This window comes from Colobus angolensis, unplaced genomic scaffold, assembly GCF_000951035.1.
Source record: "Colobus angolensis palliatus isolate OR3802 unplaced genomic scaffold, Cang.pa_1.0 Scaffold27, whole genome shotgun sequence".
NCBI lineage: Eukaryota > Metazoa > Chordata > Mammalia > Primates > Cercopithecidae > Colobus > Colobus angolensis.
Genome location: NW_012115932.1, coordinates 4053297 through 4067221, shown reverse-complemented (window position 1 = coordinate 4067221; position 13925 = coordinate 4053297). Strand labels below are relative to the sequence as shown.

The window sequence follows — 13925 nt, the reverse complement described above, 5'->3', positions numbered from 1 at the left end:
ATTCAGTCTGGAGGGGAAACAGCAACACTGCTAGTTTAATTTAATGCTTACCTAGTTCACTTAATTAGTAATAAGTCTTGGCAAAACAGTGGAATTCATGGGTCCTTGCTGGGTGGGTGGGGAGAGGCTGTGTATTGTTCTTAGAAAGATAAAGTTTCAAAGTAGAACGTGGGAGGAGGCAAGAAAAGGCTGCCTGTGACCTGGGCCGTGACATCTGTCCAGGTTGAGGCTGGCCCACAAGAGTGAAAGGCTGCAAATTGCACAGAGCTAGACGGACCTTAGGTTAGGTAGCACTTATTAGGCCCCTTCTGTGTGCCATACCCCATGCAAAGCTCTGGACAAACCTTATTCCTTATGTCTCACATGTGGGACTTGTACATTCGAAATAATGTAAGTACTACCTGCCTTCGGTAATTCAACTCTATTTTTTTTTTTTTTTTTTTTGAGACGGAGTCTTGCTCTGTCGCTCAGGCTGGAGTGCGGTGGCCGGATCTCAGCTCACTGCAAGCTCCGCCTCGCGGGTTTACGCCATTCTCCTGCCTCAGCCTCCCGAGTAGCTGGGACTACAGGCACCCACCACCTCGCCCGGCTAGTTTGTTGTATTTTTTAGTAGAGACAGGGTTTCACTGGGTTAGCCAGGATGGTCTCGATCTCCTGACCTCGTGATCCGCCCGTCTCGGCCTCCCAAAGTGCTGGGATTACAGGCTTGAGCCACCGCGCCTGGCCTGTAATTCAACTCTTATAGTGAGTACGTTCTCCTTTCAGCAGTATCTCAGGAATTTTGATAAGTTAAGGATAAATTTTCCCATTTGATACCACTGTATCTTTTACCTCTCTCACCCTTTTCACAAAGGGAGGCCTTAGGCCCAGGGCCTTGGGCAGGCAACAGAATCTGGCTAGAAGTCAACATTGTTCAGCTTTGACTTTTTAAATAATTTTAAATTATGGCAAATAACAGTGGTTGTCTATGTATGGAAGTGACGTGATTTTCCATTATAGTAAAAATAAGTGAATTGTTATGTAGAAAAATACAGGGTAGCCGGGTGCAGTGGTTCACACCTGTAATCCCAACACTTTGGGAGGCCAAGGGAGGTGGACCACCTGAGGTCAGAAGTTTGAGACCAGCCTGACCAATGTGGAGAAACCCTGTCTCTACTAAAAATACAAAATTAGCCAGGCATGGTGGCACTTGCCTATAATCCTAGCTACTTGGAGGCTGAGGCAGGAGAATCGCTTGAGCCCAGAAGGCAGAGGTTGCGGTGAGCCAAGATCATGCCGTTGCACTCCAGCCTGAGCAACAAGGGCAAAACTCCGTCTCAAAAAAAAAAAAAGAAAAGAAAAATATTGGGTAAAAAAGAGGTCAAGGTGGTACCCAGATGTGGTAACACTTCCAAAGAGAGAGGAAGATGAAAAAAGTCCCCTTCAGGATTCTGGATTAGAGATTGTCCCAGGACATCTGCCAAACCCAAATGTTGCCTCAGAATGCTTCTCAACCCAGGACTCCAGGCACCAGACGTCAGGGTGACTCCGCCCCCACCCCCCTTCCCAGTCCCCTATAGCCTCTCGAAGCTCTTCCCAGGCACTCCAGTCCCTCCTGCCCCTCCTATCACCCCCATTGCCCCTTTGCCATCTCATAGACCACTGATCCCCCTCAGCCTGTCATTGGTCCTCCTGGACCCCCTTTGTACCCCTCAGTGGGTGAACTGAGGACCAAAGGGATGACTCCACAGTGAATAACAGCAGAACCCTGGCCAAGCTGAAACAGCTTTCCTGGGCGAGCCTTGGTCCATCCCCGCTTTGAGCTTTGGAGCCCAGCAGCCAGGGCCCTTCCTAGGGGAACAGCTCCCACCCCACAACCCCCAAGTCCTGATATGCCTGTCCTGTGGCCCATCCGAGAATCAATGTGTTACCCTTCCCAGCTGACTTTGTCTCCATAAAGGAGCCTTCCAGCAGCACAGAGTAGTGGGTGGCAGAGTGGGGCGAAGGGGCCACAGAAGTGTGCCCACCATGCTCCTTGTGTGCCACCTTCAGCCTCACCCAGAGGGCAGGAGCATTGCAGTCATCCACATTCATGTCTTACTGTGCCATGACGTGAATCCCACAGGGATCTCAGGGCCAATGTGTGGCCCATGTGGCCACCCTTGGGGGCTTTCCCACGCTCACCCAGCCAGAGCCCATCCCAAGACACCAGAAAAGAAAAACAAAGAGGTTCTGGAGCGAGCAGCGTCTGTCCTTATCAGTTTTATTGGCGGGTTTGTAGCTCCCTGGGCCGGGCCTGGATGCCTAGGCCAGTCTCTTGCTCACACGCTCATAGGTCACGCCTCCGATGGTGGAGACCTGAAAGAAGCCGCCGGGACAGAGGGAGTCAGTGCCCCACCCCAAGGTAGCCAGGAGGCACCGCTGAAGGAAGATGAGCCTCCAACCCCAACCTTGAGTAGATGAGAGTCAGGTGCACCACTTCTTTGGGCCTCAATTTCCTGATTTGTTCCAGGAGTCAGTGTGCAGACTCCCTGTGATGAATGGTAACCAGCTGTGAGGGGTGATGTAGCTCTGGGTATGGAACCCTGCACCTCTGTTCCTCTCCATTCACCCATGATTCCCCTGCATGATTCCATTTAATCCTCCCAACAGCCCTGTGAGGTTGTTCTCATTGTACGGATGAGAAAATGGAAGTTTAGAGAAGTCAAGTAACCCTTCCGAGGCCACACACCATGGCTGCACCGCACAGTGTTTGTGAGCACCTGTCACATGCTCGGTGATGGGAAGATACAGTCCCTACTCTCTGGAAGCCTAAGGTTTAGTGGGAGAGGCAGGCGGGGGCATGCAGTTCATTGAAGGCCCACAGTGTGTGGTGCCCGGGGCTCCCTGCCATGGAGCTGTGCTGCCATTGGAGGTGCATGTGCCATCAGCTGGTTCGCACACCCAGCAGAGGAAAGCAGCATTTCCATGAGAAGGGCGGGTAGCAAACAGAGAGCTGTGGGAGAGCCCAGAGGAGGCAGGGAGCCACTGACTAGGTAACAGGACGGGGAATTGGCTGTTGGACAGAAGCCTGCAGAATTGGATTTGGAAAAGCAAACAGGAGAAAGGGAATTTAGAGCAGAGAAACCACATGGCACAGAAAGGGAGATAGGAACGGCTCTGGCCAGCTCAGGAGCAGTAGCTGGTCCAGGTGGGCTGGGCAGAGCATACCTGTAGGACTGGGCAGTAAGGCCGTGGAAGGTCAAGCGGAGGAGTTTGGTCCTGATTCATGACAAAGGGCAGCAGTGTGAAGTGATGTGTGACTTGCATATGGGATGGATGGAAGGTGGGGGAGAGGTGGAATCAGAGGAGGCTAGGCTTAGTATAGGGGAGAGGTGATGAGAACATGGCAGGGGTGCTGGTGGCAGAAGGCAGGAGGTATGCTTACAAAATGCACTGTCTGTTGGTGGAGAAGTGGGGAGGTGCCAGGATGATTCTGGGCCTCTAGAGATGGGAGATTTGCAATCAAGACAGCTCCTCTCAGGGCCTAGTCATGGAACTTTGTTTATGTGTGCGCGTGCCTGGGTCTATGTGCATGCATACATGTGTGTGTGCCTGGCTGTGTCGTGTGTGTGTGTGTGCATGACGACCCTGAACTCCAGTCACTGCCCACACCACATGGGCTCCATGATGAGGAACCTCTGGGTACTGACAAGCAAGTTCACTCAGCTTGGGAAGATCAATTCTCTTTTCAGGCCCAAATCTGCTTCCAATTCTCCTGCCCTATGCTCTCCCTGCACACCTCACAGGCTAGGGAACTTTGCTTCTCTGGGAGTTATTGACTAACATTTCATGTAAAAATGCATCAAAAGCCCTTTCATTAGATCCTTCGAAATGTCGGTTTTCACCCAGGAGAAGAGGGATATAGTCACTTTTGTTCTTTTTACAGTTTTTCAACACTGTACATCTATTAATTTTTAGACTTTTTTTTTTTTTTTTTTTTAGACAGAGTTTTGCTCTTGTTGCCCAGGCTGGAGTGGGCACATTCTCTACTCACTGCAACCTCCACCTCCCGGATTTAAGGGATTCTCCTGCCTCAGCCTCCTAAGTAGCTGGGATTACAGGTGTGCACCACCACACTCAGCTAATTTTTTTTTGTATTTTTAGTAGAAACTGGGTTTCACCATGTTGGCTGGGCTGGTCTTGAACTTCTGACCTCAGGTGATCCACTTGCCTCAGCCTCCCAAAGTGCTGGGATTAGAAGCATGAGCCACCACACCCAGCCAATTTTTAGATTATTTAAACAAAAATGTTAAAGGGGGATAAAAAAAGACCCGTGGGCCTGGGCAGAAGAGGCAGGGGGCCTAATCTGGAAGTCAGCAGATGAGATCTGCCTCTGCGTGTACTAGCTATGTGGCCATGGCCAAGTCCCGTGCTATCTCTGAGCCTTGTAATGCTGCTCTGTAAAATGAGTATAATGGGAGGGCACGGAACCTCTTGGGCCGTGTTACGGACTCCATGTGTGTCCCCCAACCAAATTCATATGGTAAAGGTCGAAGCCCCAATATGATGTTATTTGGAGATAGGACCTTTAGCGGGTGATTAGGTTATGAGGGTGGAGTCCTCATGAGGGATTAGTGCCCTTATAACAACAGACACAAGGCCTGATACAGTGGCTCACGCCTGTAATCCCAGCACTTTGGGAGGCCAGGGCGGGCAGATCACTTGAGGTCAGGAGTTCAAGACCAGCCTGACCAACATGGTGAAACTCTGTCTCTACTAAAATTACAAAAATTAGCTGGGCGTGGTGGCACACGCCTGTAATCCCAGCTACTCAGGAGGCTGAGGCATGAGAATCACTTGCATGGGGGAAGCAGAGGTTACAGTGAGCTGAGATCGCGCCACTGTACTCCAGCCTGGGCAACAGAGTAAAACTCTATCTCAAAAAAAAAAAAAAAAAGGCCAGGCACAGTGGCTCATACTTGTAATCCCAGCACTTTGGGAGGCCGAGGGAGTACATATCATCGGGTCAGGAGTTCAAGACAAACCTGGCCAACATGGTGAAACCCCGTCTCTACTAAAAATACAAAAATAGCTGGGCATGGTTGTGCACATCTGTAATCCCAGCTACTCAGGAGGCTGAGGCAGGAGAATCGCTTGGACCTGGGAGGTGGAGGTTGTAGTGAGCCAAGTTTATGCCACTGAACTTCAGCCTGGACAACAGAGCAAGACTCTGTCTCAAAAAAAAAAAAAAAAAAAAAACCAGACACGAGAGAGATGACGTCTCCCTGCCATGTGAAGAAACCAGGACGGGGGCCCTCATAAGCCCCTGTCCATGCTGGCACCCTGATCTTGTACTTCCCAGCCTCCAGAGCTGTGTGAAATAAGTGTCTGTGGTGTAAATCATTGACACCACAGTGTCTGAGAGAGGCAGTGTGCTCCTTTCCTCTTGAGAGGGCTTAAGATGAGGGCACAAGGAAACGAGAGAGACAGAGAGAGAGAGAGAAAGACCAAAGAAGAAGCAAGGGGGTCACACAAACCCTGCCTCCCTCATCACGTCTTCCCTGCTGGAGAGTTTCAGGGAGGAGGGAAGGGCCCTTTCTAGACCAAACAGGACCCCAGAGGGTCTCTGACGCAGGTCACAGGCTCACAGTGAGGGAGTGAAGTGTGGAAATGCCTTCTTTTCCCTGTTAACTTCACATCCATTTCTTCCACCTGGGGAAAACTTGGAGACCCACGGGAAAGAAACAGAAGTGAGAGGAAGGGCCTCCCGGGACAGCACCTCCTGCGTAGGAGGGCCCACAGATGTGTGTGTTGGACCTGCCAACATTGAAATAATTTTTAATTAGTTGCCAATATTGAATAGTGTGGAGATTTCACATGGAAGTGCAAATGTCCATCTTCTCTGGATAAATCAGAAGATCTGGTAGAAGGCGCCTGATGTCCCTCATGGAAATGGAGTGGAGTGGTGGCTGTCCCTGGAGGAGCCCACCTGGACCACCTCCTTTATTTATATTCTGGGAAGGATCTTCCAGGCTTCCAGTCTTGTGCCCCAGAGGTGGCTGAGTGTGCGTGCTGCAGTCAGGCTACTTAGCATCAAATCCCAGCTCTGTCATCAAAGCTATGTGCTCCCTCACTTAGCTTCCCTGTGCCTCAGTCTCCTCCTAAAATGGACACAAAAATCCCCACCTAACAGGGTTATTTGAAGACCAAAATGACATCATGTGCATCCAGCACTCAGCATAGAGCCTGGTGCAAGGGAAGTGCTGGTAAAGCCAGCTGCCCAGAGGCCTGCCTCTGAGGGGCTGTGGCCAGGAGACAGACAAATATCCAGTAATCATCCCAGGGACCAGCAGGACACTCACCTCCACCAGCTTGTCACCCACGATCTCTGAGGTCTGGTGATAGTTGGGGAAATTCACCACCAGCTTCCCGCCCTCCATCTGCACGATGGCCTGGAATTGAAGCACAACATTAAGCCTGGGTTGTTGCAGGTGATTGGTAACTATCTGGGGCTGGTGGCACGGGGAGTAAGAAGAATTTACCAAGGCCAGGCGCAGTGGCTTACACCTATAATCTCAGCACTTTGGGAGACTGAGGTGGGCAGATCACTTGAGGTCAGGAAGACCAGCCTGGCCAACATGGTGAAACCCCGCTATTAAAAATACAAAAATTAGCCGGATGTGGTGGCTCATGCCTGTAATCCCAGTTACTTGGGAGGCTGAGGCACAAGAATTGCTTGAACCCGGGAGGCAGAGGCTGCAGTGAGCAGAGATTGTGCCGCTGTGCTCCAGCCTGGGCAACAGAGCAAGACTGTCTCAAAAAAAAAAAAAAAAGAATTTACCAAGACAGTTGTCAGCAAAATAAAAGTCAGATTTCTTAGAGAAAGTATGAAAATATGTTGCAAGGGTGCACTGGGCAGGTCAGCAAGAGGGGAGCTGACTGCAAAGAGACAAAGTCTTGCTGGAGAGTTTATAGACTGTTGCTTATGCAGTGTGCTGAAGAGGGTTTTGTGCAGTACTGACAAAGCAAAGGTTATAGTGAGATAACTTACATATTTCTGTCAGTGGAGGTGACGATAGCTGGGCACAGGAAGATTGTGAGTTATTTGCACAGGAGGGGTATGTGTTCTGGACCATGAAGAAAGGCAGACTTATAGCTTATCTGCTCTCTTTTTTTGCTTTCCCCTGCTGCCGCCAGGCTGACTCCTTTTCTATAATTAGAACTCCACATGGGTCACCAGAGGCCTAATGATAGAGGCAAATAGCTGGGGTTCAAATCCCTGGTCCCAGCATGTTCTGGCTGCAGGGCCTTTGACCCATTACTTGGTATCCCTGAACCTCAGTTTCTTCAGTTTTCTTTTTTTGGGGGGTGCGGAGCCTCGCCCCATTCCCTGTTGCCCAGGCTGGAGTGCAATGGTGTGATCTCGGCTCACTGCAACCTCTGCCTCCGGGGTTCAAGTGATTCTCCTGCCTCAGTCTCCCAAGTAGCTGGGATTACAGGTGCCCGCCACCACGCCTGGCTAATTTTTGTAATTTTAGTAGAGACAGCATTTCACTATATTGGCCAGGCTGGTCTCGAACTCCCGACCTCACGATCCACCTGCCTCAGCCTCCCAAAGTGCTGGGATTACAGGCAGGAGCCACTGTGCCTGGCCAGCAAGCTTTTCAATCCCATGATTTAGCCTCCCCCTCAATCCGGGGAGAGTAATTGTAGCAATGTCATAGGATCAACTGCATTAAGATGAAAAATCCATTCAGTAAGAGTCTAGGTTATATTAAGTGTTCAGCAAGTATTAGCTACTTTTCTTACTGTTTTAGTGCCCATTTTTGACCATTAAAAATCAGGAGCATTAAATTGCCAAGTAACTCAAGCTCTTAATGCTGGAGGCCAAACTGGAGAAAGAAGCCTCAGCTTGGGAGCAGGGAGGCCGTGTTTGAGAAGGAGAAGTCGGGTGGAGGCCTGGGGAAGGACGGGGACAGCCAGCGGCCTCTCACCTTGAACTTCTTGCCCCCCATTGTCTGTATGTCGCTTTCCTTGCCAATAGTGAACTTGTTGGTCATGGTGTGTCCCCCGGAGTAGTGCTGGGACCAAGTGAAGTCCTGCCCATCCTGCTGCACCTCCGTGACGATCTTGAAGTCGCGGGCCTTTTCGATTACATCGCTGGAGATCCCTGGACCCGGGGATAAGCAGAGTAGCCATATAAGAGCTGCTTTTAACCCTGTGGTTTGGGGAAAGAGCTTTCCTGCCCACCCCCACTGCCCTACCCCATGTGCATGATAGGCTAGCCTGCAGGTTAAGAGCACAGTGCCTGAGACAGATAACACATGCTGTGAGCCATGTGGCTGGGGAAAGTCACTATCTCTCTGTATTCATCCTCAGTGTATTCATCCACAAGATGGGGATAATAAGGCCCATCTCAAAGGGCTGTTACAAGAATTATATTCAATGTGAGTATGTTTGTGAAGCTCTGGGCACATAATGGGTGCTCATGAATAATAACCAAGCTTCTGATAGTAATATAAATATAACGGAATCTTGCCAAGCTCGAGAAGTTCTGGAATTAATGAGACTTTCAAGACTGTGCCTTCTGGCCAGGTGAGGTGGTTCAGGCCTGTAATCCCAGCACCTTGGGAACCCGAGGCGGGCAGATCGTTTACGGTCAGAAGTTCAAGACCAGCCTGGCCAATGTGGTAAAACTCCATCTCTACTAAAAATAAAAAAAAAAATCATCTGGGGATGGTGGCAGGTGCCTGTAATACCAGTTGCTTCAGAGGCTGAGGCAAGAGAATCACTTAAACCCGGGAGGCAGAGGTTGCAGTGAGCCGGGATAGTGCCACTGCAGTCCAGCCTGGGCTACAGAGCAGGACTCCGTCCCCTACCCTCCACCAAAAAAAGATTGTGTCTTCTAATATTTTTATTTTACAGATAAGGAAGTGAGCACCCAGAATGGGAAAGGGACTTCCCAGTATTTCATTGAAAGTTAATGACAGAATCAGGTCTAGAACCGAGGTGCGCTCCCTTCCCATTCCACAACATGAGGCTGTTATACGTAAAACCAAGTCATGCTCCTTCAGGGTCACTGCCAATGCATGACTCAGAGGGGCTCTTGACTCCTCCAGGCCCCAAGGCACAAGAGCCCTGGTCTCAGGGTTGCTCTGACCCAGCTGGAAGGCAAGAAGTGGCCACCAAGAGGGAGGGCATGGGTCCCCTTGAGCTGTCCTCTGAACCCTGAGAGTTACACTGCCTGAGACTTTTTAGATAGTGAGATACTGAGATTTCCACAAGATTGTCAGATCCACTGTCCACTGGTTCCTCACAACAGACTCGTGTTACAAGTCAAGTAGTGAGAGAAGGAATGAAATCACTGGTATCTCTGCCCGCAGAGTTTGGCACAGTAAGAGACCTGTGTTTGCTGAATGACTGTGTGAAGAAGTGACTTATCAAACCTGGTCTCCATGCTAACCCTTTGGTTTCCTCTCCTAGGCAGGATGTGGTGAGACCACTCATCATAGGGTCCTGGGTGCCAATGGCTTCTGCCACTGACTTGGGCAAGTCATGCTGAGTCCCCACTGGTAACACTGAGATAGCCTTGCATATAGCTGGTGTTCAATAAATGTTTGACGGGCTGGGCGCGTGGCTCATGTGTGTAATCCCAGCACTTTGGGAGGCCGAGGTGGGTGGATCACCTGAGGTTAGGAGTTCGAGACCAGCCTGGTCAACAGGGTGATACCCTGTCTCTACTGAAAACACAAAAAATTAGCCAGATGTGGTGGCACGCGCCTGTAGTTCCAGCTACTCGAGAGGCTGAGGCAGGAGAACTGCTGGAACCCAGGAGGCAGAGGTTGCAGTGAGCTGAGATCATGCCACTGCACTTTAGCCTGGGAGACAGAGCAAGACTACGTCTCAAAAATAAAAAAATAAAAATAAAATAAATACATGTTTGACTAAATAAACATCAAATCTCTACTTCACCAACCAAGTCTCCACTTTACCAGTTACTAGCTGTGTGACTTTGGGCTAGTTACTCAATTCTCTGGGCCTCAAGTTTTCCCTCAGTAAAGTGGAGATACTAATAAATTCCATGTGTGTTTTAAAGCCAAAGAGTGTCTAGGCCGAGCGCGGCAGCTCACACCTATAATCCCAGCCCTTTGGGAGGTCGAGCCAGGTGGATCACCTGAGGTCAGGAGTTCAAAACCAGCCTGGCCAATATGGTAAAACCCCGTCTTTACTAAAAATTACAAAAAAATTTAGCTGGGCGTGGTGATGCACACCTGTAATCCCAGCTACTGGGGAGGCTGAGGCAGGAGAATCACTTGAACCTGAGAGCCGGAGGTTGCAGTGAGCCGAGATGGTGCCACTGCACTCCAGCCTAGGTGACAGAGTGAGACTCTGTCTCAAAAATGAAATAAAATAAAATAAAGTTGAAGAGTGTCGGCCAGGGGCAGTGGCTCACGCCTGTAATCCCAGCACTTTGGGAGGCCAAGGTGGGTGGATCACCTGAGGTCAGGAGATCGGGACTATGCTGGCTAACATGGTGAAACCCTATCTCTACTGAAAATACAAAAAAAAAATTAGTGGGACGAGGTGACAGGTGCCTGTAGTCCCAGCTACTTGGGAGGCTGAGGCAAGAGAATGGCGTGAACCTGGGAGGCAGAGCTTGCAGTGAGTGGAGATAGCGCCACTGCACTCCAGCCTGGGCGACAGAGCAAGACTCCGTCTCAAAACAAGAAAAAAAAAGAGTGTCTTAGTTCTTATTATCCTCAGAGCCTGGGAGAAAGCAGTTGCTCAACAAATGTGTGAATGAATGAATGAAATCCTGTCCCACTGTGACAAACCAAGCCCGAGGAAGGGATCCCCAGGAGCTCACTCACCGAGGAGCTTCATGAACTCATCATAATTCTTCTCACTCTCCATCTCGAACTTGCCGGTGAAAGCCATGCTGCTGGGAGGCTGGAGCCAGAGAGCAGAGGAATGAGGAGAACCAGTGGTGCTAAGGGGTCTGCTTTCCCAGCTTATAAACTCTCCCAGTTGCTGAGGCTCTGCCCCTAAGTCACCCCACTTCTTCTCCCTCCTGTCCTGAAGAGGAAGCACTCGCTGTTTTATGATGTGGGCAGGACCTGGAGGGACAGAGCCCCAAGGTTATTCACCCTGGGGAAGTGCTGGCTGTGACCCCATTGCCATTGCCCGCAGGGTCAGGATGGCAACAGGTTTGAGGAGTCATCACCTGTCTGCCCATCTCTCCCTCCATTCCCACACGCCCTGCCCTCAACCCATGCTCTCACCATCTCTCATCGCTCATGCACTCTCTCACTCTGCAACCAAAGCACTTGAGCACTTGCTGTGTGCAGGGCCAGCACTGAAGAAATACAAATGAACGAGACACACACCTTTCCCAAAAGAGCCTTTGGTTTAGTCCAGAGACAAGCACACACCTGCAGAGAGTTCTTGTGTAAGCAGTGTGTGATGTGCCCCAAGAGAAAAGCAGATGGCTGACCTGGGGCATGGGGAAGGAGCAATGGTGTCCAGCAGGTGGCTGGTGCATGTTTGGGGAGGAGGTGGCATTTGGCACCCATCTTGGAGGACCAATAGGACTTGGATGTGTAGGGAAGCAGGAAGGTTGGAGGAGGCTCAGAACAAAGGGAGATGATATTCTAGGATGAGGGAACAGTGTAATGAAGATGGAAAGGGTCATGATGAAAGGAAACAGTGAGTTTGGCTGGAGCAAAGCAAACTTGAAGGACAACAGATGCCCCTAAGGGTGGAGATAATGCAACCAGAGTACAGCAGCCACCCGTGGACCTAGGCAGCGCACCTGGAGGAGAAGGTGCCAGGTGCCTTGAAGACGCCTGTGTGGCAGGCGCTGGGCTGGGAGCTGGATGAGTTTTATTTTGTTCAAGCTTCAGAGCTGGAAGAGGTTAAGGATTCAGAATCTTGACTTCCATTTCCTGCTCTGTCTCTCAGTACCACTTCACATGCTGGGACTCTGTCTCCTCAGTGATCACTCCAGTCTACCTATCTTGTGAGATAGTCCTCTGCATTGGGCAAAATTGACAGTGCAAAGTATAAAACACTCTGCAAAGGCTCTCATGATTATTATTTATTTATTTATTTATTTATTTATTTTTGAGATGGAGTTTAACTCTTGTTTCCCAGGCTGGGGTGCAAAAGTGTGATCTCGGCTCACTGCAACCTCCGCCCCCTGGGTTCAAGCAATTCTCCTGCCTCAGCCTCCCGAGTAGCTGGGATTACAGGCATGCACCATCACACCCAGCCAATTTTGTATTTTTAGTAGAGAAGGGGTTTCTCCATGTTGCTTAGGCTGGTCTCAAACTCCCAACCTCAAGTGATCCGCCTGCCTCAGCCTTCCAAAGTGCTGGGATTACAGGTGTGAGCCACTGCACCTGGCCGATTATTATTAAATCAGGAAATCTCTGCATGTCTATTTCCTTTTCCCAGGCTTGCTCTCCATGAATCTCCCTCATTTCCATCTCAAGCTGGATTCAATACAGTTGCTGACTCCCAGACCTGGGACTAAGGAGTCTCTGAACTGATGAAAAACCAACTCTGCCGCATTTTACCAGGCTTTAATCTCCAATCTTGGAATTTCTAACTCCAGCCAGAACTCTTACTTTAGTCTAACAGGCAGGCAGACAGACAGACAGACACACACACACACACACACACACACGTCATGGATTTTTCTAAGTTATATATACAAAAATTTCAAATAATTCAGAGCAAATGACAGTCCTGTCAGAGGTGACCTGTGATAATAGTTTGGTATCTCTCTTTCCAGGCTTTTTCTTTTCTTTTCTTTTCTTTTCTTTTTTTCTGAGACAGGGTCTTTGTCGCCCAGGCTGGAGTGCATTGTGTGATCTCAGCTCCCTGTAGCCTCGACCTCCCAGGCTCAAGTGATCCTCCCAACTCAGCCTCCCAAACAGCTGGGACTACAAGTACATGCCACCATGCCTGACGTGTTTTGTTTTTTTTTTTTTTTTGAGGTGAAGTCTCCCTCCATTGCCCAGGCTGAAGTACAGTGGCGCAATCTTGGCTCACTGCAACCTCTGCCTCCCAGGTTCTCCTGCCTCAGCCTCCCAAGTAGCTGGGACTACAGGTGCGCACCACCACACTCAGCTAATTTTTAGTAGAGACAAGGTTTCACCATGTTGGCCAGGCTGGTCTCAAACTCCTGAGCTCGGGTGATCTGCCCACCTCGGCCTCCCAAAGTGCTGAGATTACAGGCATGAGCCACCACACCCAGCCCTTTTAGGCTTTTAAATGCACATATTTACTTTCTTGTATAAATGAGACTATATTGTTCTGTTACTTCCTGTTTATGTAATGATATAGACACATGTCTATATCATTACAAAAGGGTATATAATATCCTGTTCAATAGCTCCAGAGTATTCTGTCATATGTATGTCTCATAACTTACTTAGCTATTGCTGAATTTTTTAGGTTGTTTCCAATCTTTACCTATTATAAATAACTGTGATAAAAATATTCTTGTTCACCCCTTTCACTGTACATGTCAGATTATTAACTAAGATTACTTGCTAAGGATGAATTCCCAGACATGAAATTCCTAGAACAAAGGATTTCAGGGTTTAAAATTTGTATATCTATTACTTTACTGCCTTTCAGAAAAGCTGTAGCAGTTTACACTTCCGCCTAGAGCATGTGAGAATTTCCCCTCACTGATAATAATAATGATGAAATAACAATAACAAGAATAGTTCACATTTATTGGATCTTTATTGTGCATTTGGCACTCAGCTGAGTGTTTTACATGAAGGATCTTATTTAATCTTCAGAACAACTCTATGAGGTATGTACTGATATTGTCCCCATTTCACCTAGGGGCAAACAGAGGTTCAGTGAAGTATTAACCTTGACAAAGTATACCGTGCCAGAGTCACAGAGCCCTGGTGTATAGTTTATATTTACTTTTTTTTTTTTTT

General features: G+C 49.1%; 1 protein-coding gene across 2 annotated transcripts in view; it reads right to left on the bottom strand.

Moving 5' to 3' along the window:
• Positions 1 to 2225: 2225 nt before the first annotated feature.
• Positions 2226 to 13925, bottom strand: part of FABP6 (fatty acid binding protein 6, ileal) — a 30816-nt gene continuing 19116 nt past the window's right edge. The window contains exons 2-6 of one of the 2 annotated variants that reach the window (XM_011947701.1): positions 11774 to 11991; positions 10833 to 10911; positions 7956 to 8131; positions 6324 to 6413; positions 2226 to 2337 (exon numbers count right to left, since the gene is read on the bottom strand). In XM_011947701.1, coding sequence (XP_011803091.1) covers positions 2284 to 2337; positions 6324 to 6413; positions 7956 to 8131; positions 10833 to 10899 — 387 coding nt within the window. In that variant the 5' untranslated portion in view covers positions 10900 to 10911; positions 11774 to 11991 and the 3' untranslated portion in view covers positions 2226 to 2283. The remainder of the gene's footprint in view (positions 2338 to 6323; positions 6414 to 7955; positions 8132 to 10832; positions 10912 to 11773; positions 11992 to 13925) is intronic. The other variant, XM_011947702.1, reaches the window with a different exon arrangement.